The sequence below is a fragment of the Leptonychotes weddellii genome, chromosome 16, assembly GCF_054177405.1.
Source record: "Leptonychotes weddellii isolate Sample4059 chromosome 16, ASM5417740v2, whole genome shotgun sequence".
Classification (NCBI taxonomy): Eukaryota; Metazoa; Chordata; class Mammalia; order Carnivora; family Phocidae; genus Leptonychotes; species Leptonychotes weddellii.
The window spans coordinates 45911898-45936431 of NC_138384.1; the positions used below are offsets into that span (position 1 = coordinate 45911898).

General features: G+C 54.5%; 3 protein-coding genes across 4 annotated transcripts in view; 2 read left to right on the forward strand and 1 right to left on the reverse strand.

Moving 5' to 3' along the window:
- Positions 1-113: 113 nt before the first annotated feature.
- On the reverse strand, positions 114-15293 carry NOSIP (nitric oxide synthase interacting protein). The gene is made up of 9 exons (XM_006749280.3): positions 15160-15293; positions 4683-4753; positions 4012-4117; positions 2831-2912; positions 1176-1335; positions 967-1085; positions 665-852; positions 425-533; positions 114-220 (listed from the first exon to the last, which is right to left on the reverse strand). Exons 2-9 carry the CDS (start codon positions 4750-4752, stop codon positions 149-151), a joined length of 906 nt encoding a protein of 301 aa, XP_006749343.2. The 5' UTR covers position 4753; positions 15160-15293; the 3' UTR covers positions 114-148.
- On the forward strand, positions 15175-21648 carry PRRG2 (proline rich and Gla domain 2). 2 transcript variants are annotated; one of them, XM_081807710.1, is made up of 8 exons: positions 15175-15315; positions 15983-16129; positions 16990-17087; positions 17282-17457; positions 17605-17644; positions 19559-19694; positions 20569-20715; positions 21035-21648. In XM_081807710.1, exons 3-8 carry the CDS (start codon positions 17003-17005, stop codon positions 21051-21053), a joined length of 603 nt encoding a protein of 200 aa, XP_081663836.1. In that variant the 5' UTR covers positions 15175-15315; positions 15983-16129; positions 16990-17002; the 3' UTR covers positions 21054-21648. The 2 variants fall into 2 exon arrangements, with proteins under 2 accessions (XP_081663836.1, XP_030876265.1); XM_031020405.2 differs by having other exon boundaries at positions 15181-15315; positions 16064-16129.
- A 175-nt stretch (positions 21649-21823) lies between these two features.
- Positions 21824-24534, forward strand: part of PRR12 (proline rich 12) — a 25953-nt gene continuing 23242 nt past the window's right edge. The window contains exons 1-2 of the mRNA XM_081807602.1: positions 21824-22392; positions 23930-24042. Coding sequence (XP_081663728.1) covers positions 22307-22392; positions 23930-24042 — 199 coding nt within the window. The 5' untranslated portion in view covers positions 21824-22306. The remainder of the gene's footprint in view (positions 22393-23929; positions 24043-24534) is intronic.

Consider the following 24534-nt stretch of genomic DNA (forward strand, 5'->3'; position numbering starts at 1 on the left):
GCGTAACTCAAAAAGATGCGAGGGGGCTTCTCGGCCGCAGCAGGCACACGCTGGAGGGCTGCCTGGGGGGCCCCAGGGCTCCGGCGCAGCCAAGGAAGGCACCACAAGGCCAATGAGTCCAAGCCCGTTTATTTGGTCTCCCGTGCACTCAGGCCTGCATCACCGGCCTCGACTTCTCAGCCTGCAGCTTCACTCCGGAGCCCGCGAAGCCTGTGCCGCCCTGGGGAGGTGGGGGGGACAAGGCCAAGGTGGGGGCAGGTCGGGCTGCAGGGGCGGTGGGGGGAGTCCTAAACCCGGTAAGGTGACGCAGAACTCCGGGGCAGGCTGGCCTCCCGGGAGGGGCGGGGTCCCGGGGGGGGGCGGAGGGGAAGGAGAGGGGGCGGGGCCTTGCAGAGCGCGGACGGGGAGGTGGGTCGCTGCTTACCCGCTGCAGCACGATGATGTCGCGGTCTGTCAGCTTCTCCCCGTTCACGGGGTCTACCATGTCTTTCCGAATCAGCTTCTCCACGCACTCCAGGGTGACCACGGCCCCACTACAGTGAGCGTGAGGGTCGGAGGCACCCATCAGAGGCCCCGCCCCGACGAGGGAGGGCCACCCCCGAGCCCCGCCCCGTCCCGCCCGGCAGGTCCCGGGATCCTCCCCCTGGCGACTCGCGTGACTCACGAGGGCCGCAGCACGGCGCAAGGCGTGGCGTTGCTCAGGCTGTCGCGGGTCACAGCGCACACGTAGCGTTCACTGCGAGTGATGAGCCCCACGCGGTCCACGGAGCTGTCGAGCGGCGTGAAGCGCACTGGGGTCAGGTCCGACATGCGCAGTGGCTTCCCGGACATAGGGCAGGTCACGGTGCGCGACTGCGCGCGACAGAAGGGAGACAGGGTCAACAGGCGGGTCTGGGGCCAGGTGTAGGGAGGATGGGGGGGGTCCCAGGCAGGGAAGGGGGTTGCTCAGGTGCTGAGGATGCTCACAGGCTTCTCCAGCTTGGTGGCCTTGGCCTCGGGGGTCAGGGACGGGATCCAGAAGCTGGGCAGCGCTTTGTCCTTGTCCTTGCCTGTGGGGCCTGCACTGGACCCAGGTCGGGCATCATCTGCAAGGGGAAATGGGTTCGGATGCCACACCCGGGGAAGCACCCGGCCCCGCGGGACCCCCACTCACTTGCAAGTCGGCTCCCCCTCACCTGGGCTGTTCTCCGAGGCAGCCTTGGGCGTGAAGGGGTTGAGGGGCCGGCTCACGATGGCTGCCTCCTTCTCTAGGAAGCCCCGCACCTGGTCCTGGGCCGCAGCCCGCTGCAGCTCTCTCTGCTCCTCACGTCGGGCACCCCGCTGCTTCTCATAGGCCTGTGGACAGACAGAAAGGAGTGGACTATGCATCTCCCTGTGGGTTGTGAGTCTGAGGGTGGCTCTTCCCATTTCACAGGTGGGTAAACTGAGGCCTACAAAGGGGACAATCCTGGCACTGTTCGTAGAGGCTGGGGACTGCCAGGGTGTGAACCTTTAATATGCTGTGATCTATGGTGTGGCTCTGCTACCCTTCCTTGTCCCTTCCCCTACTGCAGGGCAGGTCGCTGGTTTGGGATTCAGTGGCTTCTCTGTTCCTGGGCAGCAGAGTGGTCAGCAGCTTGGCAGGAGACAGATGACCAGACTTAAACCTTGCCTCTGTCACTAATGAGCTCTGTGGCTTCCAGTAAGTGCTGTGACTTCTCCTGGTCTCAGTTTCTTCGTCTGTAAATCGGGCTAACAACCGCGACCTACCTCGCAGGCTCTCTGGGTTATGCAGGATGAGTTTTGGAAACGCTTAAAACCTTGCCTGGCACATAGCAAGCGCTCCATAAATGCACCTGTGGGCCATGTTATATTTTACAGTGTCCGTACGGTAGACCCTGTCCGGCCCTGGAGGCGAGTTCCAGGAGAGTAAGAAGCAATTGACATTCACCAAGCCTTGATTGCGCGGGCTGTGTGGGTGTGCGCGTGTGCGGACGCAGGGACGTGGTGCTGAGCTGAGACTGCCCTGAGTCCCCCAGCTGAGGGAGGAGAACACTGAGGGTGACTGGTGCTCAGGACGGCCTCTGCATGGTCACCGTGAGGAGGGAGCACCCAGGCAGCCACTAGACCATGCAGGGGGTCATGGGCGCAGGGGAAGCCCCTCGCTCAAGACAGAAGGCTCAGCAAGAATCTAGCCCGTCGCCTTTCTGGAGCTCTGTGAAGCCTGGCCAGAAAAGCAGGGAGGCAGGCCAGCTGCGCCTCACACACGGTGATAAACGGGGTCCCTCCTATCCATGAAAATAGTTCACCCATGGAAGGTGGGCGTGGCTCCAAGTAAAGGCCTTGAGAAATCTGACCTGTGGGCATCTACCGCATGCCCTGCGGGCGCCCTCTGATTTGACTCCGTTGGCCCATTTTGGAGCCACTGAAACGGAGGCCCAGAGAGATGAGGTGACATCAGTTAATTCAACAAGTATTCATGGAAAACCTAGGGCCAGGGGGCGGGCAAGAGGTTTGTTCCCTGCCTCTGGGGCCTGCCGTCTGGCGGGGGAAGTGGGCACATGTTGGCCACATGCAGAATCACACCCATGACAAGTGTCAAGAGAAGAGGTGGCAAGGGCAGACCCTAGGGGCCCTGGACTAGCAGGAGGTCAGAGGAGGCAACACCTGGGCTGATATCTGGAGGAGAAGGATTTAACCACAAGTGGGAGGGGATGGTGCACCAGGCAGCAGGAACAGCCCGGGCAAAGGCTCAGAGGGAAAAGGAACTCAGAAAGGAAGCCCAGACTGGCTCTGCTTGTGAGCTTGTGAGCTCACACCCTGCCCCTGCCCCCTCCCCCACCCCCGTCACCTTCATCTGCCGGGCGATCTCCTTCTTCTGGTGCAAAATGTACTCCAGAATTGCCTCCCGCTCATACAGGTAGCCATCCGGGCTGTAAGGACAGGACAGGGTGAGAAGTGTCGGCTCCCTGCCCTGGGCACCCACTAAAGCCTCTTACAGGGAGCAGGTCACTCAGTGCTCAGTGCACCCTGAGGTGGACCAGACCATTTCCATTTTCCAGGCTTTATAATCTGCTCTGACATGCGTGGGGGCGGGGCTCAGAATCTTGTGCTATAGAGGGTTAACTCAGCAGGCCTGGGTGATCCGATCCCTGCACCTTCCAAACAAAGGACTGGCCCTTGACCAGCTCCCAGGAGGGAACCTTGGAGCCCCTGGAATGTGCTGCCTGATAAAAGTGTCTTAGTTCACCTGGGGCAGGGGTGGGAGGTGGAGGTGGGGGCTTGGCCGTGTGGTATCAGACCTCCAGAGGGGCTGGAGACCAAGGTCAGCCCCACAGAGGTCAGCCATGCCTCCAGGACCAGCCTCCAATAAAATCCCTGGACACCGGGGCCACAGGTGGGCTTCCCCGCTGGGCAGCACTCTCGCCTCTTGTCACACCTTGTTGCTGTTCCTGGGACTCTGTCAGGAGAGGATGATTAGAGGCTCACTCCTCATCCCTCCCAGGCTCTGCCCCACATGTTTTCCCCCTTGCTGACTTAATCTCCCTCTTCCTACTGTCACAAGCTGTCACTGACTAGAACTACCTCCCCGAGTTCTGTGAGTTCTTCTCATGAACCCCTGAACCTGAACGTGGCCTCAGGGACCCTAGATGGGGCTGGTCATGCGGGGAAAGACCCACCCGGCCGTCACTATCTCTGTAACACAGACCCACACACCGAGCCCATATTCAGTCACTAGACTAAGCACCTTGTACCCACGATCTCCCTGAAGCCTCCGCCAGGCCATGAGGCAGGTAACAGTGAGCGTCCGCACATGAGCTGTTATTATGCGCCAGGCAATGTTCCAAGGGCCCTACCCTCTATTACAAATATATTCTTTTCCACACCCCGTGGAACACGTTAGGATCACGCCCATGTCTTGGATGAGCACACTGAGGCTCTGAGAGGTGGAGGGGCTTGCCCAGGGCGCCCCAGCTGTGCAGGCAGCCAGACCCACGCACGCGGCCCCCTCCCCGCAGCTCCCCGGCTCACGTGACGACAGGGTCATGGCAGGGCTGCAGAGAGAGGCAGCAGCAATCGAAGTCCTTGACGGCATCGCGGCTCAGGCGAATGTTCTGGGTCCCATAGCCCGAGGCCGCTGGGGACAGAGACAGACAGAGGGATGGAGGGCCAGGAGATGTGCCCCTTACCGAACCCCAAGAGAAAGGCACAGAGAGAACTTGGAGGCGGGGTGGGGAGGGGGGACACTCTGAGAAACAGGCAGTCAAGAGCTTGGGCTGTGTGTCTGGTGTGTCTGTGTTGGGGGCAGGGGCATGACCCACAGGAAGGTGTCCATCCAGAGGGTAAGTGACAGACAGGCCCTGTCACTGAGGTAGCTGGGTAGAGAGGCTCATGGCTGACTCCCCTCCGCCCCTCTGGCTCTATGACCAAACTCAAGGGCCTGTATCTCCCTGGGCCTCAGTTCTGCCGCGACAACAGCGATTCCTTCCTCAGTGGGTGGCTGGGAGTCTTAGATGAGGTCACGTACAGAAGTGCCCATCACTGGGGCGGGGGAGGGGTGCGGGATCACGCGGGCTGTTCCTCATAAGGTCATGACCATCAGTCGGGGGTGGGGGGAGAGACATGGCCAGAAGGCACAACCAGAGGGGCAGAGGGGGGATGGTGACTTCAAGAGACATTTGTCCCCCTGCCAAACCCAATACCTGTGTCCTTCTTCTTCTCGTGGTAGGTGTAGACAGCTCCTGCCGTGCAGTTCTTGCCATGCCGTGTCATCCTGAGGGAAGGAGGGGATAGTCACAGGGCTGTGGTGGAGGGAGTCCATAGGGAGGACGGGGCCCTCAGAGCTGATCTGACCCTGCCCCCGCCAGATGGGAAAACTGGGGGTGGGTCAGGGGAGGACATTACTATTTTTTTAAACAAACTGCTGAAGGGGCAGCAGAGTAAGACTTACGGGCTATTTCTTCTCTGATCTGCATTTTATTTAATTATTTTTAACGATTTTATTTAATTATTTGATAGAGTGTGCGCACGAGTGGGGGTAGGAGCAGAGGGAGAGGCGGGCTCCCTGTCTGATGTGGGACTCGATCCCAGGACCCTGAGATCATGACCTGAGCCGAAAGCAGGCGTGTAACTGACTGAGCCAACCAGGCGTCCCCAGGGGAGGACAGTCTTACACACGTGAAGTGGTTACGAAGATATCTATACACTCCAAAAAGGAAGATGGCATTTTACTTTGAAAAAGACCTACACTTTGCTTGTAGAAGCAGGCATTGGAAGGGGTGCACGTTGTAAGTTACTCTGAGGGGGTAGAGGGAGGGTGATTTGAAATCCAAAAAAGTTCTAGCAGCAGATGAGAATGGGTGCGGCTCCTTACACACATCGGGGAGGTGAGGGGCCTGGAGATGCTCTGTTTGGGGTGTGCGTGTGTGCTTTGTGGATGCCTACAGGCTCACACAACTGAGTGCAGTACTCTTTCTCCTGGGTGGGTGAGATCATCTGTAAGCAAAGGCGAAATCTGCATTCTGCTCGAATTGTTGCCTAACCTTACCTATTACACTGGAATAAATTCACATCTTCAAAACAAGCATCCTAGCAGAGCTAGGTACACGGAACTCTGGCAAATCAACAAGAAAAAAAACAGCTACCCCAGCAGGAAAAGGAGCAGAAGACATGAACAAGGGGCAATTTACGGAAGAAGCAGTTCAAAGACTAATGCGCGTGTGGGGAGACACTCAATTCCCCTCAGATGGAAACGACAGTGAGATAGCACTTGACAGGGGCACCTGGGTGGCTCAGTTGGTTAGGCGACTGCCTTCGGCTCAGGTCACGATCCTGGAGTCCCGGGATCAAGTTCCGCATCGGGCTCCCTGCTCAGCGGGGAGCCTGCTTCTCCCTGTGACCCTCCCCGCTCTCATGTGTGTGCTCTCTCAAATAAATAAATAAATCTTAAAAAAAAAAAAAAAGATAGCACTTGACACCGATCATCAGGCTGGCGGGAGAAACTCTGAAAGCTGGGTAAGACCAGGACTTGGTGAGGACGTGCGGTCGGTCACAGGACCCTTAGGCATTGCAGCGGGGAGAGTGGACAGGGCCAGACTCCCAGAACTCAGGCTGGCGGAACTTTAGCAAAGTAAGCGCAGGCGACTCTGCACTTGGGTGATGTGCCCCAAAGACATCCTCAGAGACATCCGCAAGGGAGCATACCCACGGATGTCCACAGCGGTGTTATTTACACCGGAGGGGAGTCAGAGGCAACTGGATGTCCCTCCCTGGGAGAATGGGTGCTGACAGCCCATCCTCGAGACTACCCAGCTGTTAAAATGCAACCCATTGGATGTGTGCAAGGCATCATGGGTGGATGTTAACGCAATACTGGGTATAAAAAATAAGGGAAACAACAGTAAGAAATGAAACAGGATCGCTGCCAATCTACACATGCCTATGATGGTACTTTTTTTTTTTTAAGATTTTATTTATTTATTTGACAGAGAGAGAGAGAACGAGAGAGCACAAGCCGGAGGAGCTGAAGAAGCAGAGGGAGAAGCAGACTCCCAGCTGAGTAGGGAGTCTGACGTGGGGCTTGATCCCAGGACCCTGGGATCATGACCTGAGCCCAAGGCAGGTGCTTAACCGACTGAGCCACCCAGGCGCCCCAAGATGGTACATATTATTGTATTTTATTTTAAGATCTTATTTATTTATTTGACAGAGAGAGACAGCGAGAGCAGGAACACAAGCAGGGGGAGTGGGAGAGGGAGAAGCAGGCTTCGCACTGAGCAGGGAGCCAGACGTGGGGCTCGATCCCAGGACCCTGGGATCATGACCTGAGCCGAAGGCAGATGTTTAACGACTGAGCCACCCAGGCGCCCCAAGACGGTACATTTTAAAGAAGACCATACAAACAAGAGGGTACGCACTGTGCGTACGGGGTGGGGACCGACCAGGGGCTGGAGATACAGGAGGGGGCTATAGGTTATAGGGATCAAGGATTGGGCAAGATGACCTTCAGCCTGGCCTTGAGCCCAGGGTTGGCCATTTCCTTTCTCTGAGCCTTGGCTTAATTTGGCAAAAAGTGGGGATAACCATGGGATCTAGGTGACAGGACTGGACTGCCGTGAGAAGTGCAGGAGTCCTGCTCAGAGCCTGGCACACAGGGGGTGTTCGGGAAATATTCTCTCCAGCTCTCTGGCTGCAAGAAAGGTCCAGAAGGCTGGCGTGGGGGTGGGGGCATAACCAAGGGCTCCCCAAATGCAAAAAGAGCACCTCTGTCTTTATACCCCTCTTCTGGTCGCCGTCGGAAATTTGTCTTTCACATCCAGACCTTGAACTGCAAACCTCTCTCTGAGCCGTGGATCTCGCTCTCCCCCTACTGGCGTCTTCCCTCAGAAACCAATTTCTGGTCTTCGGTATATTGACATAGAATAGAGGCACAGATGGGCGCCTGGGTGGCTCAGTTGGTTAAGCGACTGCCTTTGGCTCAGGTCATGATCCTGGAGTCCCGGGATCGAGTCCTGCATCGGGCTCCCTGCTCGGCGGGGAGTCTGCTTCTCCCTCTGACCCTCCTCCCTCTCATGCTCTCTGTCTCTCATTCTCTCTCTCAAAATAAATAAATAAAAAAAATCTTTAAAAAAAAAAAAAGAATAGAGGCACAGACCTTAAGGATGCAGCTTGATGCATTTTGACAAATGTATATACCCTCATGACCACCACCCCAGTGGAGACACAGAACATTTCACCCCAGCGGCGGTCACCACTGCTTACAGGAGCTAACCTTGGTGAAACACCCCAACGTGACCCACGGAACCTCCTCCGACTTTCCCTCACCCTCCGAGGTTTTGGGCAAATGTCCAGCACCTGCTGTCTCCCCCCAGCTCACCTGCTACCAGCCCCTCCCCTGGGCCCTCTGGCTTCCGCCCCAGCCCCCACAACTGCCACTCACGGAGGTCGCGCTGACCTCCTCCTGGACAAATTCTCCACTCTATTCTTAGTTGTCAACTGCCTTGACCCTCTGCGGTACTTGGCACCGGGCTGCTTGTCCTGTGGCCAACAACAGGGGTTTCTACACTCTTTGGCTTCATGGCCGGGGATATTTTCTCTCCAAGAGTGAGAGGAGCTGCTACGGAGGGAGCATCTTTTTTTTTTTTTTTTACTTGGCCAGACAATAATGGCAACAGTCCCCCACCCCATTCCAACTTTGCACCCCCATCTCATAGATCGTCCAACCTCAACCACTTTCTGAAGTCTATCCCATCACCATCTCCATTTGGCACATGGGCAAACGGATGCTTCGAAGCGAAGCCACTGCCCAGGGCAGTGGTTCTCAAAGTCAGGTCCGGGGACCCTGGGGGGGGTTCCCTAAGATGCTTTCAGGGTGTCCACAAACTATTTCCGTATTTATACTAAAATGTGTCTGCCTTTGTTACTCTTATTCTCTTACAAGGGTACAGTGGCATTTTCTGGAGACTGTGTGACACGTGAGGATGTCACTGCTCTGACCATTAACTGAATGCGTGCTTGTGCGTCCTTGGGTTTAAAAAATTTCAGGGGCGGGCGCCTGGGTGGCTCAGTTGGTTAAGCAATTGCCTTCGGCTTAGGTCATGATCCTGGAGTCCCGGGATCGAGTCCCGTATCAGGCTCCCTGCTCAGCAGGGAGTCTGCTTCTCCCTCTCCCGCTCCCCCCTCTTGTGCTCTCTCTCTTTCAAATAAATAAATAAAATCTTAAAAAAAAAAAAAATTTCAGGGGCACCTGGCTGGCTCAGTTGGGGGGAGCATGTGACTCTTCATCTCAGGCTCATGAGTTCAAGCCCCATGTTGGGGGTGGAGCTTACTTAAAAGAAAAATCTGTTCATTATGCTAAGTGAAAGAAATCTGGCACAAAAGGCCATATATTGTAGGATCCCACGGATACGAAACGTCCAGAAGAGGCAAATCCATACAGACAGAAAGTGGATTGGTGGTTGCCACGGGCTGGGAGAAGGGGAAATGATGAGTAAACACTAACGGGTACAAGGTTTCTTTTGGGGTGATGAAAACGTTCTGGCATCAGTTAAGTGGTGATGATCGCACAAAATAGTGAATATACTACTTTAGATTTTTTTTTTAAAAGATTTTATTTATCTATTTGACAGAGACACAGCGAGAGAGGGAACACAAGCAGGGGGAGCGGGAGAGGGAGAAGCAGGCCTTCTGCAGAGCAGGGAGCCCGACTCGGGGCTCAATCCCAGGACCCGGGGATCATGACCTGAGCCGAAGGCAGACGCTCAATGACTGAGCCACCCAGGCAACCCACTTTAGATTTTTTTTTTAAGATTTTTATTTTTAAGGAATCTCTACATCCACCGTGGGGCTCAGACCCACGACACCCAGATCGAGAGTTGCACGCTCCACCATCTGAGCCAGCCGGGCGCCCCGTGAATATACTACCTTAAATGGATGAATTTTGTGTTATGTGAATTCTATCTCAACAGAAAAAAATGTTTAGCATCAGTTTTAATTTCTGATACAGCAAATATTGATAGGTAGAACTCACAAAAACGAAAGTTCTCGGGAGTCCTCAATGACTTTTAGGACACTGAGACCAAAGAGTTTAAGAACCACTGGCCAAGGGCTGAAGGGCTGGCAGGTGGCAGGGCCAGGATTTCTCTGGAAGCTGAGCTTTTCACCCACCGTGCTGGATTGTCTCCTCATTAAGGCCCATTTCAAAATGGAAAATAAGACTACCACCATCTGCTGTCACTAGTGTTTCAGAGAGAAACTATCCAAAACCACAACCACTCATCATCATGGCCACTTTATAGGGGAGAAGACAGGCTCCCGGGATCCCCCCCAGCTAGGAACTGACAGAGCCAGGATTCGAACCCAGGCAAGCAGGCTGTGGAGCCACCTTCTTGACCACGTGGCAACTGTCAGTCCTCCCAGGAAGGTCACCATCTGAGAATACAGGCCAACCCGTTCCCTTTCTGTACGAAGCCTTCAAACTCCAGAGTGCATTTTCCTCTTTCAGCCCACTTCAATTCAGACATGAAATTTTCTTTTTTTTTTAAGATTTTATTTATTTTTTAGAGAGCGAGCGAGAGAGAAACAGCATGAGAGAGGAGAGGGTCAGAGGGAGAAGCAGGCTCCCCGCTAAGCCGGGAGCCCGATGTGGGACTCGATCCCAGGACCCTGGGATCATGACCCGAGCCGAAGGCAGACGCTCAACCATCTGAGCCACCCAGGCGCCCCAGACATGAAATTTTCACTGGAGATACTCGACCTGTATTTAGATTTTGTGATTTCCTGCTGCAAAGGTACATCCACATACCCGCTTTGTGCTGAGCGTACTTAAAAGTTTTCCAATAACTCAATCAAGTGTTAGTGCTTAAATTTAAATTAATTAAAATGAGGGGCCCCTGGGTGGCTCAGGTGGTTGGGCGGCTGCCTTTGGCTCAGGTCACGATCTCATGGATCCCAGGATCGAGCCCCACGTCAGGCTTCCTGCTCGGCGGGGAGTCTGCTTCTCCCTCTAACCCTACCCCCTCTTGCACTCTCTCTCTCACTCTCTCTCTCTCTCAAATAAATAAATAAAATCTTTAAAAAATAAAAAATAAAAAAGCACGACCAGAAGGACGCCTGGGTGGCTCAGTCGTTAAGCGTCTGCCTTCAGCTCAGGTCATGATCTCAGGGTCCTGGGATCAAGCCCCACGTTGGGCTCCCTGCTCAGCGGGAAGCCTGCTTCTCCCTCTCACACTCCCCTTGCTTGTGTTTCCTCTCTCGCTGTCTCTCTCTGTGTCAGATAAATAAATAAAATCTTAAAAAAAAAAAAAAAAAGCATGACCAGAGCGCCTGGGTGGCTCAGTCATTAAGCGTCTGCCTTCGGCTCAGGTCATGATCTCAGGGTCCTGGGATCAAGCCCCACGTCGGGCTCCCTGCTCAGCGGGAAGCCTGCTTCTCCCCCTCCCACTCCCCCTACTTGTGTTCTCTCTCTTGCTGTGTCTCTCTCTGTCAAATAAATAAATAAAATCTTAAAAAAAAATAAGCACGACCATGATACCACTGACCCACTAATGATTCCGTAACATCATCTACTATCTGTTTGGTGTTCAAATCACTGATTCTCTCCCAGCTGTCTTTTTCTGCATCCTAAGCCAGTGGTTCTTAACCTTTTGGTGGGGCCAGAGATCCCTTTGCGAACCTAGAGAATGCTACACACCCCTCTCCCGAAAATGGTGTGTGTCAGGCCATTCCAGGGCTACGGAGGCTTCTGTGTTAAAGGAAAACCAAGGGGCTAATTACACTCAAGGAAATCAAAGACAGAAATAGGACACAACGTAAGCAGTACAGAGAGAGTTCCCTAAGGGCAAAAGTGAGCATCTGAGACTCTCTATTAACAATGGCTGATGTTTAGGGGCACCTGGGGGGCTCAGTCGGTTAAGCGTCTGCCTTGGGCTCAGGTCATGATCCCAGGGTCCTGGAATCAAGCTCCACATTGGGCGGCCTGCTCAGTGAGGAGTCTGCTTCTCCCTCTCTCACCTGCTCATGCTCTCTCTCTCTCAAATAAATAAAATCTTAAAAAAAAAAAATGGCTGATGTTTAAACAAACAAACAAACAAGGCTGACATTTATTTAAGACGTTCGGTGAACCCAGCCCTTTTCTAAGCATTTTACACATATTAACTTCACTGAATCCCACAACCACACAATGATTGCTACAAACAAGGAAACTGTCTCAGAGAAGGTGCTCATCCTGTAGCTACAGTATGATCCAGGCATCTGAGTCCGTGGCCTTGACCATCAGCCTGAGGCACTATGCCTGACTCTCAGTGTGGAGCGGGACAGCTAGTGCATGCCTCGTCCTTCCCCTGGAAATTCTGTCCCCTTTTTCCTTCTAGGCTTCATCAAGGAGACCCCTCCTGTGGAAAGCTTGTCTCTCCAGGCTGAATTAGGTGATCCCTGTGCTCTGAGTTACCTCCAATATAGCTGCTATCCCTCAGTATTTCCCTCTCCAGGCCAGGAGCCTCTGGAGGGATGGGCCTGGGAAGGACTCTAGTCTGGGTCCCAGCACTGCCTGGTACCTCGGCAGAGTTGGGGGGCTCAGAGAGGTCATAATAGGATCAGTTAGCTGCTGCCGACTCTTGCTCTCAGGGTCGTGGGTTTGGGCTCTGTGCTGGGCATGAAGCCTACTTAAAAAAAAAAAAAAATGAGGGGCGCCTGGGTGGCTGAGTTGGTTAAGCGTCTGCCTTTGGTTCAGGTCATGATCCCAGGATCCCCTGCTCAGCGGGAAGCCTGCTTCTCCCTCTCCCATTCCCCCTGCTTGTGCTCGCTCTCTCTCTGTCAAATAAATAAATAAAAATCTTTAAAAAAAAATGTTAAAACCATTCTTAATTTGTAGGTTATACAAAAACAAGTGGGGGTTGCAAATCATATATCCAATAAGGGAACTGTATCTAGAATATACCAAAAAACCCTACAACGCAATAATAAAAAGACAAATAACTCAATTTAAAGATGGGCAAAAGGGGGGGCACCTGGCTGGCTCAGTTGGTGGAGCGTGTGACTCTTGATCTCGGGGTTGTGAGTTCGAGCCTCGTGTTGGGTGGGAGATTACTTAAAAATAAAATCTTTTTAAAAAATTATTTGTTGGGGTGCCTGGTGGCTCAGTCGTTACCTTCGGCTCAGGTCATGATCCCAGGGTCCTGGGATCAAGCCCCACATCGGGCTCCCTGCTCAGCAGGGAGCCTGTTTCTCCCTCTCCCTCTGCCTGTGGCTCCCCCTGCTTGTTCTCTCTCTGTGTGTCAAATAAATAAAATCTTAAAAAAAAAAAAAAAAAAGGGGGTCAGAGAACCACAAGTGTGGAGAACCTGGAACCCTCAATGCACTGACAGTGGGAATGGAAGCTGGGGCAGCCACTTTGGAACAGTCTGGCGGTTCCTCAAAAGCTGAAACACAGAGTTACCGTTTGACGCAGCAATTCCACTCCCAACGGACATGAAACCAAGTCCACACAAAAACTTTGGACACAAAAATCCACAGTATCCAAGAGCCAAAAGGTGGAAACAACCCAAGTGTTCATCAACTGATGAATGGATGAACAAACTATGGTATATCTCAGACAAAGGAATAGTATTCATCCATAAAAAGAATGAAGTACTGATACGTGCTACAGAATGGATTAACCTTGAAAACATTATGCTGAAAGAAGCCAGTCCAAAAAAAAAAAAAAAATTCCATTTCTGTGACATGTCCAGATTAGGTATATCCGTAGTGACAGAAAACAGAGTAGTGGATATTAGTGCTGGGGTGGAGGGGAGAGTGGGGAGTGATGGATAATGGGTCCTGGGTTTCTTTTTGGAGTGATGAAAATGTTCTAGAACTGACTGTGGTGATGGTTGCACAACTCTGTGTTTATGCTAAAGACCACTGAGGGGCGCCTGGCTGGCTTGTAGGTAGAGCATGCGATTCTTGATCTTGCGGTCATGAGTTTGAACCCCACGTCGGATGTGGAATCTACTTAACAAACAAACAAACAAAAAAACACCAAAAAACCCCACTGAACTGTATACTTTATTTTCTTAAGATTTTATTTTTAAGTAATCTCTACACCCAAGGTGGGGCTGGAACTCATGACCCGGAGATCAAGAGTTGCACACTCCTCCAACTGAGCAGCCAGGCACCCCTGAATTGTAGACTTTAAATGGGTGAACTATATAAATAAATATAAATAAATCTGATTTCTGTAAAAAAAAAAAAAAAAAAAAGGAAGTCAGCAGATTTTGGGTTTGGCCTGTTGACCCCTGGCATGGAGAAATAAGTAAAATGAGGTTACAAGAAAACAAAAAGACAAATTCATACCCAGAAGGGATGCTCAACAGAATAAGTGATCCAGTTTCTTTCTTTCTTTCTTTTTTTTTTTTTTTAAGATTTTTTATTTGTCAGAGCGAGCACAAGCAGGGGGAGTGGCAGGCAGAGGGAGAAGCAGGTTTCCCACTGAGCAAGGGGCCCCACGCGGGACTCCATCCCAGGACCCTGGGATCATGACCTGAGCTGAAAGCAGAAGCTTAACCGACTGAGCCACCCAGGCGTCCCTGATCCAGTTTCTTTCATAAATCAATTACGCCAAGAAGAATAAAGGGTGGGGTGGAGGGGACTATTCTAAATTAAGAGGAATTTAAGAGACATAACAGCAATGACTTGACTGGATTCTGATTCAAACAAATGAAACTTTTCTTTTAAAGGCATTTTTGACACAAGAAGATTTGGTTATTGACCAAGTAATAGGTAACATTCCAGAACTTTTGCTTTTGGAAAGTGTGATGATGGTATTGCGGTCCTGTAAATGTCCCTTGTTTTTACAACATGCATCCTTAAAGCTTTAGGGATGATATGTCACGATGGGTAGGATTTGCCATATATGTATATATTTACGTATTTATACAAGACTTTATTTATTTGACAGAGAGAGACACAGTGAGAGAGGGAACACAAGCAGGGGGACTGGGAGAGGGAGAAGCAGGCTTCCCGCCGAGCAGGGAGCCCGATGCGGGGCTCGATCCCAGGATGCTGGGATCATGACCTGAGCCGAAGGCAGACGCTTAACGACTGAGCCACCCAGGCGCCCCAAGTTTGACCATTTTCATAATAGAACATTAAAGTAAAATCCTTCGAGGCCCAAGTTCACACCGACCCAACAGCACCGTGGGGATGAGAACCCAGGTCGGCCGGCGCCAGAACTCCACGGAGGACAAGGTCAAACCCCACATCAACTCGGAGAAGGAACGGGCTGTCAAAAAGGTGCAAAGGCGGCGGTGGGCGGCTGCACAATCTCCTCCGCCCTCCCCGCCACAGTCTGGGAAACTGAGGCAGGAAAGGGGGTCCGTCTTCCTCAACTCCCACTCCTTAACCCCACCCCACCCCACCCCCCGCAAGAGTCCCAGTCTCTCCTCCCCCTGGGACTCCCGGTCCCTCGTCCTCTACCGTGAAATACCAACTCTTAGCGGAACTGGCGGATGGAGGCTGAGCTACCTCCAGGGGATGCTGGGAGATGTAGTTCAGCTTCAAATTTGGGGGCCTGGAGTGCTCTATTAATGATTGACAGGGAGTCGGGAATTCGAAATCCTGTCCCTGTCTCCCTCAGGACCCCAGGAGTCTAGCCCGCGGGAAGGCGATCGCAGCAACGTTATCCCGCCACCGCCTGGAACTCACCTTACAAACGACTCCTCGTTCCTTCGTTGTTTCTTCAACTGTGCCCCTACACCGGAAAGGAGGGCTGTTTTCCCTCTCCGCCTCGCCCACTTCCGCCCGGCAAAAAAGACGGGAAGTAGATCTGCCCCGAGTTGCCGAGATACCTCGTCGGACTTGGTAAGTCCTCCCTTTTTCTTTCCCTCCCTCCGGAAACGGGAGTAGCAACTTGAAGGTTCCGGTTAGTGCAACTGGCGTGAATATGGGGCGCGCTTAGTATACACTAGGCATTTCCCCGGGCGGGCGATTTCCTGCTTAGGCCCAGGCTTCGCGTTTCTCCAAGTCCGAATTTAAGGATTAGACACTTCATCCAGAGATTGGGAAGCTCACTCCCCCAAGTCCATCAGTCACTGACTGCATGTTGAGAGACAATTGAGAAGGGACAGTTCCTCTGGCCCCAGCTTATAAGCAGAGCAATTGAGAAATCAGAAGTCAAAGTCCTTCAAATCACCTCAGGAAATAGGAATTGACTACAGCATCGTCCACCTATGCCCAGGGACCAAGGCATACATACATTTCCCGCCAGTTTTTAGCTATCTAGCTATCTGTAGACCTAGACATTTATTTCCCTAGCTCACCCAGGGAAGGTTCCATCCCAGGGAGGTCAACAAGGGAAGAGGTACATATCCAATCCCCTAAGTGCCCCCACGGTGTCGGTGTTGGAGACCCTGGCTTCCCAGGGGAGCTCTGGACCTTAGGCCCTTCATCCTAAGGTCCCTTTAAATACTTTGTCCCTTACCTGAGTCCCGCCCAGGGCAGGTAATCACAAACCCCGCCCCTCTGCCAGAAACCAGGATCTTCTTGATCACCCGGAGAGGGGAACCCCTCCTTCCTCTCCCCTCCCCTCTCCCCTGTCCCCCATTCACAGCTGGCCGAAGCTGGCAGAGGAAGCCCCGATTGAAGAGGAAGGGAAAGTGCTCACAGGTCTGGGCAGGTAAGTGAATGTCCCCTGGAGGCAGAGCCTGGCTTGGGGACCCTGGCCACCTGACTCCCTGCCCCTCTGGGACTCAGAAGTTCCCATCCCCCAGCCCCAGGAGTCCAGGACCTCCACTCCCTTCTCCCCCTGGACCCGAGAATATAGGCTCTTTGCCTCTCCTGTGATCTTTGATATATGTGGGTGGATGTGGCAATGGGCACAGGGAGAGGCAAGTATAGGTGGAAATTACCAAGAAGAAAGGAATCCTGATCACTGATGGACATGTTTATGAGCACCTACTATGTGTCAAGATTCGTGCTGGGATGGGGCGCCTGGGTGGCTCAGTCATTAGGCATCTGCCTTCAGCTCAGGTCATGGTCCCAGGGTCCTGGGATCAAGCCCCGCATCGGGCTCCCTGCTTAGCAGGAAGCCTGTTTCTCCCTCTCCCACTCCCCCTGCTTGTGTTCCTGCTCTCGCTGTCTCTCTCTGTCAAATAAATAAAATCTTAAACAAACAAACAAGATTTGTGCTGGGTGCTGCAGACATGGTAGAGAAAAAGATAAGCTCCCTGCTCCAGTCTCTGGAGGCACGCTGTTTTCACTCAAATCATGCTTCTGAGTCTTGCAAATTGTATTACCTTGGGAAATTCCTTTACCTCTCTGTGCCTCATGTTCCTCATCTGTGAAATGGGGATAATAATAGCAGCGCTGTGAAAATTAAACTGAGTTGCCACAGGGACCTGGCCCAGAATACAGGCTATGTAAGGGTCTGCTATGATTATATGATTATTATCATGGACCATAGAGTCCAGTCGGGGTGACCTTGCCTCATTCCCCAAGGGCTGAGGCACTTGCTATCTCTTTCACTCCTGGTTTCAGGTGTTCATAAAATATGAGGGGCTACCCCTCTCTGCCGCTGCTATACCTGGGATTGACCACCTGCTTAGACACCTCACCCAGTGGGGAGCAAGACCAAGGTGAGTGTTTGAGGGACGAACTGGTGTCCAGGCACAGACTTCCATCCACCTTCCCCTGACTCAGGAACCCTTGCCTCTAGTCCCCTCCTCTCCCAGAATGCCATAGTTCTCCATCCCCTTAGGTTTGGGTTCCTCCATGTTCCCCAGGCTTAGGAACTCTCCATTTCTCTGTCCTTCGTGTCCTTTGGGCCCAGGAGTCTTCCTGGACTCCCCAGAGGCCCAGAGCTTTCTAGGAAGCCATAGCCGGATTCCACGAGCCAATCACTGGGACCTGGAGCTGCTCACGCCAGGGAACCTGGAGCGGGAGTGTTATGAGGAGCGGTGTTCCTGGGAGGAGGCGAGGGAGTATTTTGAGGACAATACTCTGACGGTGAGAGCCACTCCAGGCCCTGGGATGTCCTGGCCCATAATTCCCTCTACCCTGGGTCTCAGAAATCAGGGTGGGTTGGTTTGGGGGGTATGGAATCTCCCCGTTGACATGCTGTCTTTCCACCTGCTCGACTTCCATCCTTTCAAGGAGCGCTTTTGGGAGAGTTACATCTACAATGGCAAAGGAGGTGAGTTGGGGCGGGGGGAGCGGGGGCTCTTGTTCTGTGCAGCTAAGGCAGCCCTTTCCCCTGGAGGTTGAACCAGCATCCCCTACCCCAAATTTGCCTCCTCCAAATTCAATGCTCCCTGAGTATCCTGGAGGTGGTTATTAAAAGAGTCCCCTCCTTTGAGACTAGAGCCCCTGCCTGAGGAACCCACCACACCTTATTTGGAGGAGGTCTCATGTCTTTAGGAAGAAGGAAGTGCAGGTGGAGAGGGGTTACAGCCCTGGGGCCTATGAGACCTCAGGCTCAGAGGCCCCAACCCACCTGAGTCCTTCTTCGGAGTCCGGAGCCCCAGCCCTTCTGCAGCTTGGTTGCTAGGGGGACTGCTCCCTAGCAACGGGGCCTGGCCACCCCAGGCCAGGCTGTGGAAGCCTGTGCATCCTCTCACCTTCTCAGGCTGCCCGCCCCCAACCCTTCCAGTGACTTCTAAGGCCCCACCATGGCTGCAGTCTTGTTGCTAAGGGGGACTGCTCCTTAGCAACCAGGCCTGGCCAGGCTGGACCAAGGAAGCCTGCAGCACTCACTACCTGGCTGGCTTCCCCTCCCCCACAGCCCCATCCTGGCCTTGGCCTGGTTACCAAGGAGGCCTCCCTAGCAACCACACCTAGCCAGGCTCAGGACCCAAGGCCCACTGCCCAGGGAGGAATCCCCTCCCTGCACCACATGCCCCATCCCCTTGTGGCCTGGTTGCTAGGGGTGGATGCCCCTTAGCAACAAGCCCTAGGTCTGGGCTGGAGTTCTCACACTGGAGCCTGGTTGCTAGGGGAAGTAACTACCTCACTGCAGGCCTAGTAAGGCCTGGTGGCTCCTTGAATCCACCTGAAACATGTCAGAACTGGGAGGGCCTGCCTTCCCAGCGCAGCTCTGTGCTAAGGGGGCTGAAAGCCTGGGGTTTACTGTTTGAGCAAAGCTCCTGACCCAGTGCTAAAGGAAGTTTCCCCAGCAGCAAGACCCAGGAGGGCCTCACCAAGCTGGTGTTCTCCCTGTGTCTGCTTCCCTTCAGATAAGTGGCCTTGGATTGCTAAAGGCCTAGGGTCCTAGCAAAGGGCCCACCTGAGTTCTAGACACCCAAAAATCTGTTAGTTGGTGGGGGGTGATCCCGAAATTCCTTCATTGATAAATGGATTTTTCATAGCCTTCTGGTCAATTCAGAAACCTTCCTGCGATTCTGTTCTTCCTTCAGAGTTGAGGTCTGGCCCCTCAGTGGCCTGGATGTGGTAAAGGGACTATGTTCCAGAGGCGGGGAGGGGTGCCAGATAAAACATAGGACACCCTCCCCATCAGTTAAATTTGAATTTCAAATACAAATAAATTTTTTAGTATAAGTATATTCTAAATACTCCAAGGGACATACTTACACTACAAAATATACATTGTGTATCTAAAATTAATGTTTAATTGGTGTCATATATTATTATTTGCTAAATCTGGTAATGCTCAGTGTGGGGGCCTCTGCAGTTGCCTACCTGAGCTCCCCACCCCCCACTTCAGTGTGTCCATTGCCCTCTTAGCAGATGGATTTTGCTTAGGAGGGACTTGAGCCACGCTTTGTCCAGGGAGGGACCTCTGTCACCATGGAGATTCCGCCACCATATTTTTTTAGTCCCAGGTGAAGTTATCATAGACCCTTTATGTGTTTGATCTCAATGAATTTCCACAGCCCATGGGGGAGGACTTATTGTTCCCATTTTATAGAGCAGCAAATGGAGGCTTAGAGAAATGAGTGGGTTGAGTTGCCTGGGGTCATGCACCTAGGAAGTGGCCCCTGCCATTCTGCTTTGCTTCTTGGCCTGTACTCTTCCTTCAGGAGGAAGGCATTGGGTTGTCGGGGTGAGTGACAGCCCCTGACACAGTGCCCCCCCCACCCCCCCACTGCAGGGCGTGGACGAGTGGACGTAGCAGGCCTGGCTGTGGGGCTGACGTCTGGCATCCTGCTCATTGTCCTGGCCAGCTTGGGAGCCTTTTGGTATCTGCATTGCCGACGGGGTGGAGGCCAGCAGCCCTGTCCCCAAGAGTAAGGAGGATTCAGAGAGAAGGGGCCTGGGGGCTGGAAAGCAGGGTGAGCAGAGGAAGGAGGAAGGGTGGACCTAAGGAGAGATGAGTCAAGGATTGGGACAGGTGGGCACTGAGGAAGGATCTGGGGAGACTATCAGGTGGAGAGTAGTCTGTGAGAACGTGTGGGTATGGTTCTTGCCGTTTGTCTGACTATGTCCTCAGTACCCGGCACACAGTAGGAGCTCAATCAGTATTTGCCGCCTGTCTCCATGGTACCTGGTTTATGTGTGATCATCACTCTGTCTGCATTGTATCTGGTGAGGCTGCAGCGTGTGGTCTCTGGGTGTCTGTGATATGTCAGTTTCCGTGGTGACAGGCACACGTGTGTGTGTGCGCCTTCTGAGTTGTCAAGGCGTGTCTTTCTCAGTGGCAGGGTTTAAGAAAGTGCTTGAGTGTCAGTCTTCAAAGTATGGCGGGTCTGGGGGTTTTTCGGAAGGGTTTGTTAAGAGTGGCACGGGGAAATTTGTGACTGGGTGTATCTCTGTGTTGTGTCTGCTTCTGTGTGTGTCTGCCTGTGTCTCTGCAGGGCTTTTTCTCCATTGCTCTCCTGTAGCTGGAACGCATATGTGTCTGTGAATAAGAGTATGTCTCAGCAGTTAATTTGTGTCTGCCCCTCTCTGTTCGTCTGCCTGTCACTCTGAGGTGCTTTTCTGTGTGCCGGGTCAGGCTGAAGGTGACCCTCTTTCTCCCTGCACTTTCTCCCTTCCATTTGTGTCCCCATGCCACCCTCAGAGTCTCTGTGTCCCTAGGTCTTCCCGCCTGCCTTCTCCCCAGTCCCTCTATCCTGTAGGTTTCCCCGGCTAACCGGCTAACCGTGTACTTTCTGTCCCCAGGGCTGAGCTCATTAATTCCCGAAGTCCCCTGGGCGACCTAGGCCCACCGACGCCCCTGCCTCCACCCCCACCCCCAGGCCTCCCCACCTACGAGCAGGCTCTGGAGGCCTCTGGGGTGCACGACCTACCTCCGCCCCCCTACACCAGGTACTGGGCTGGGCTTCTACCCGGGGGTGGGGAGCAGAGGGGAGGATGCTGCGGGAGGAGGGGCGTGGGCTCAGGGGCGGGACTTGGAATTTTGAGCTTATTATCCGGGGCGAGGCTTGGAGCGTGGGGGCGGGGTCCTATGCAATTATCTGGGGGCGTGGCCCAGTGTTGTCCGTGTGGAGCTTTACCGGAGGGTGGGTCTTACGCCCAGAGGGTCTGCGATTGGCTGAGACGCCCGCGGGCGGGTCGGAGTGGTCTAGGTTCAGGGAGGGAAAAACAGCCGGGTCTTTGACTCCCCGTTGTGCCCCTCCCCTTGCAGCCTCAGGAGGCCTCGCTGAGGAGCTGCTTCGGAGCCGAGGTTCCCCAGATTCACAGCGGATTCCAGAGCCCCCAGGCCTCTTAAACTACATAGCTGAGATCGGGGAGTGGTGGGAGTGGGGGTCGTCCGGCCTGAGGCCTACCCTGGCACACGTGTTTCCGCCGAGGACGGATACGCGCATAACCCCGGCCAACGTGTTCCCTTGTCCCGGTTACTCGCGGGCTCCCAGGCTTTCCTGACTGGGGGGGGTACCCGCCAGTCCCGCCCCCGGGGTAGGCGTGCGTGGAAACTCGGACCCCGGCGCGTAGGCCGGGTATACCCACTCGCGTGAGTGAGCAGGTGTGACAAGGCCATCGCCCTACAGTGCCACGGGCCACGCACACGCAGAACCCTGCTTATGCACACGCATGTTTTCGTGCGCTCCCGGTGCGCGCTCGCAGGAACCCGGGGAAAGGGCGGGGGGCATATTTGCGAACGTGCTTTTTAGGGGAGGGCTCGCGTTGCACCGGGAGACTGGAGTTGAGCTCCTCTCGTAAATGAAAATGCTTTGTAAAAGAGACAAAAAGTGAAACAACGCAAAAAAATAAAAATCAAATAAACTGAATTGCATTCCCGGGCGCGTCTGCGCGCGGCGGAGTTGGCTTTCTGTACAACGCTGCGCCCTACACCCCCAGGCCCTGCTAGCGCTCAGTATCTCTCTCTCTCTTTTTTTTTTTTTTTGCATTTGCACGGGATTGTGGGAGGAAGCGGAGCGCAGCCAGACACCCCGCCGCCCGCCCCCCCTTCCCCTCCCCCCTCCCCCAGCCGCCTTGTGCAAAGATGGCTGCACCGTGAGCGCAGAGGAGGAGGAGGCGGCGGCGGCGGCGGCGAGAGAGCGAGCACCCAGCGCCCGCACCCACCCCGGGGCCGCCCGGGACGCCCCCTCCTGAGCGCGCGCCCTCCCTTCTCTCTTGCAAGCGCCGGGGCAAAGGCGGAGACAGCGGGGTCCCTCCTACCCCCCTTTCCCTCCAGGGGGAACCCCCCTTCCCCCCTCCTTGGCTCGGCGGCTGCACCCCCCTCCCTTGCCCGCCCCTCCGCCCCTGCCCCCTCCCTCCCCAGCCCGGGGCCTTCCCGGGCCTTCGGCGGCTGCAAAGAAAAAGAGAGAGAGAGAGAGAGAGAGAGAGGGGAAAAAAAAAGCAGCAGCGGAGGGAGCGGCGGCGGAGGAGAGCGCGCGCGCGCCCCCTCCCTCCCTCCCTCCCTCCCCCTCCCCCCAATTTCCACCGCGGCCAATTCATGGACAGGAACTACCCCAGCGCCGGCTTCGGGGACCCGCTCGGCGCCGGGGCGGGATGGAGTTACGAGAGGTCAGCGAAAGCTAGGTAAGGAGCCGAGGGTGGCCTGGAGGAAGGGGCCAAGGGGTGGGGGCCCAGCCGGGCCGGGCCTGGCCCGCCTGGCGAGGCGTGCATCGCAAACTCCCCTCCGGCTTGCAAGGGAGCGGCCTTCCTCGGTTTGCAACAACGCCGCCGCCCCAGTTTGCAAATTGCAAACTCCGCCAAAGCCAGCTCCGGCATGCAAAGGGAGAGATGCAGCGGGAAAATGGGGGTGCAAAACAATTTCGGACGGAAAGGCCCTGGGAAGGTGGGAGGGACTGGCGAAGCAAGGCCTGGATTTCCCCCCATCCTTGGATTCCCGGCTTGCTGATCCCTCCCCCCTGCGCCCCAGGCTCTGCTCTTGCAAAGGTGGGATGGAAAGGAGAATTAGAACGCAGACCTGGGGGGCGCCCCCCCTCCCGTCCTATTGTTCCGGGACTGCGCGAGGCCGCGCCACTCGGCCTCCCCCCCCGAAATTCCGCGCGCAGAGTGGGCACAGGGCCCCGCCCCCTTTCCAAGCTGGGGTTCTGTGTGTGTAGGGGGGGTCCTGGAATCTGAGACACGCCCCCTTTAGCTCCCCCACCCCCAAAGGCAGAGAATCCTAGTTGATGGCGAGGAGTGGAGTATTTGACCTCTTGAGTCCGAGCCATGAATCGGGGCCGTTGCATGGGAAGATTCAGATGTTTCCCTGGTGTGTGGTTGTGTGTGTGAGCGTGGGCCCTGTTCGTGCTTAGTTGGTAGCCTGCTCACCTGCGAATCAGCCCCTTTCCTGCTGTTTATGTCCTGCCCTCACTCTTCACCTGTCCCCAGCCCCGCGCCCCCTGGGTTTCCCAGCGTGGCTGGGCATGACCCCACATGTGTAGGATTTTTCATTTGGGACGTAGCGCTCTGTATGTCTCCTTCCCCACGGGTGAGCTGGATAGTCGTTTGCACACATACCTGGGTTTGCAAGGGCTCATGCATTTGAACCTCAACCCTGGGGGATGGACGTTATTCATGTTCGCACTTGTACCTGGTGCTTTCCCCTAGTCCTATCCCTTCCCCACCCCCCATCCCAGCCGTTTGGGGAACAGTCTACCTCCTGCTCCCGACTCGGTTTGCATCACTCCATGAGGTTCAGGGCCATGTGTTCCCACGTGTGTGCAGTAGAGTGGGCGTCCTTATGCACCTCTCAGGTTGGCCCCAGGGCCTTGTGTCATCCAGGGGGTGGTGGGCTCTGTAGGAGGTCCATGCCTTTCACATTTTTAACTTGAGGCACTTTCTCCGACTCTTCACCCTCTTCTGTTTGTCTCGTCGCTGTGCATGGCTGTGTTTGTAAACGTGAGACTATCTGGGCTCTATTTATTGGGGCTCGAGTGGGGAATGTTTCATGACTCTTTTCGTTGGGTACCCCGATTCCCTTGTCTTCTTTCCTTTAGGGCCCAAGGTTCCTTAGGATAACCCCCAGTCAGCTGGAAGATTCCCCCCACACCCCGGGGGATTTGCTGAGTTCCCTTCTCCTAGGGCAGCCTCGGAGGACACCCTAACATCTCTCCCTTCCCCCCAGCTTGGTCTATGGCAGCTCCAGGACCTCGCACCCCGAGACCGACATCTTACACCGCCAGGCCTACGCGGCCCCCCACCCACTGCAAAGCTATGCCACCAACCACCACCCGGCAGGTACGGCCCCCGTCCTGCCCCGCCTGGGCTGGCCCTCCCTCCGAAGCAGCTGGTTGGCTGCTGAAAGTTCCACCCCTCCTAATTGGCCGTGCCCTGTGTCCTGGCCCGCCCCTTGCTACCTCTCCTCTGATTGGTTGCCTCTGAGGCTGCTGGTCCCTGCTCAATTTCACGCTGGATTCGTCCACCCTTGTCTCTGGCCCCGCCTTTTCGCTCCAATTGGCCCCGTCCCCTCAGCCCCCAAATCCCACCTTCTCTTCCAGGCTTTTCCTCCTCTCTATCCCACCCCAGTCCTTTCCCTCTGGGTTTGCCCATCCTCTTGGCTCCTTGGTTATGTGAATTCTTTCTTCCTGATTCCTTTTTTTCCTGATTGGCTCTAAGTCTTTGGGCCTTCCCTTTTTTTCCTGGGTTTGCCCACCACCTTATTCTTCCTCCTGTAGTCCTACCTCTAGCGCTTCTGATTGGTTCCCTTCTTCCTCGTTGAACCAGCAAGGA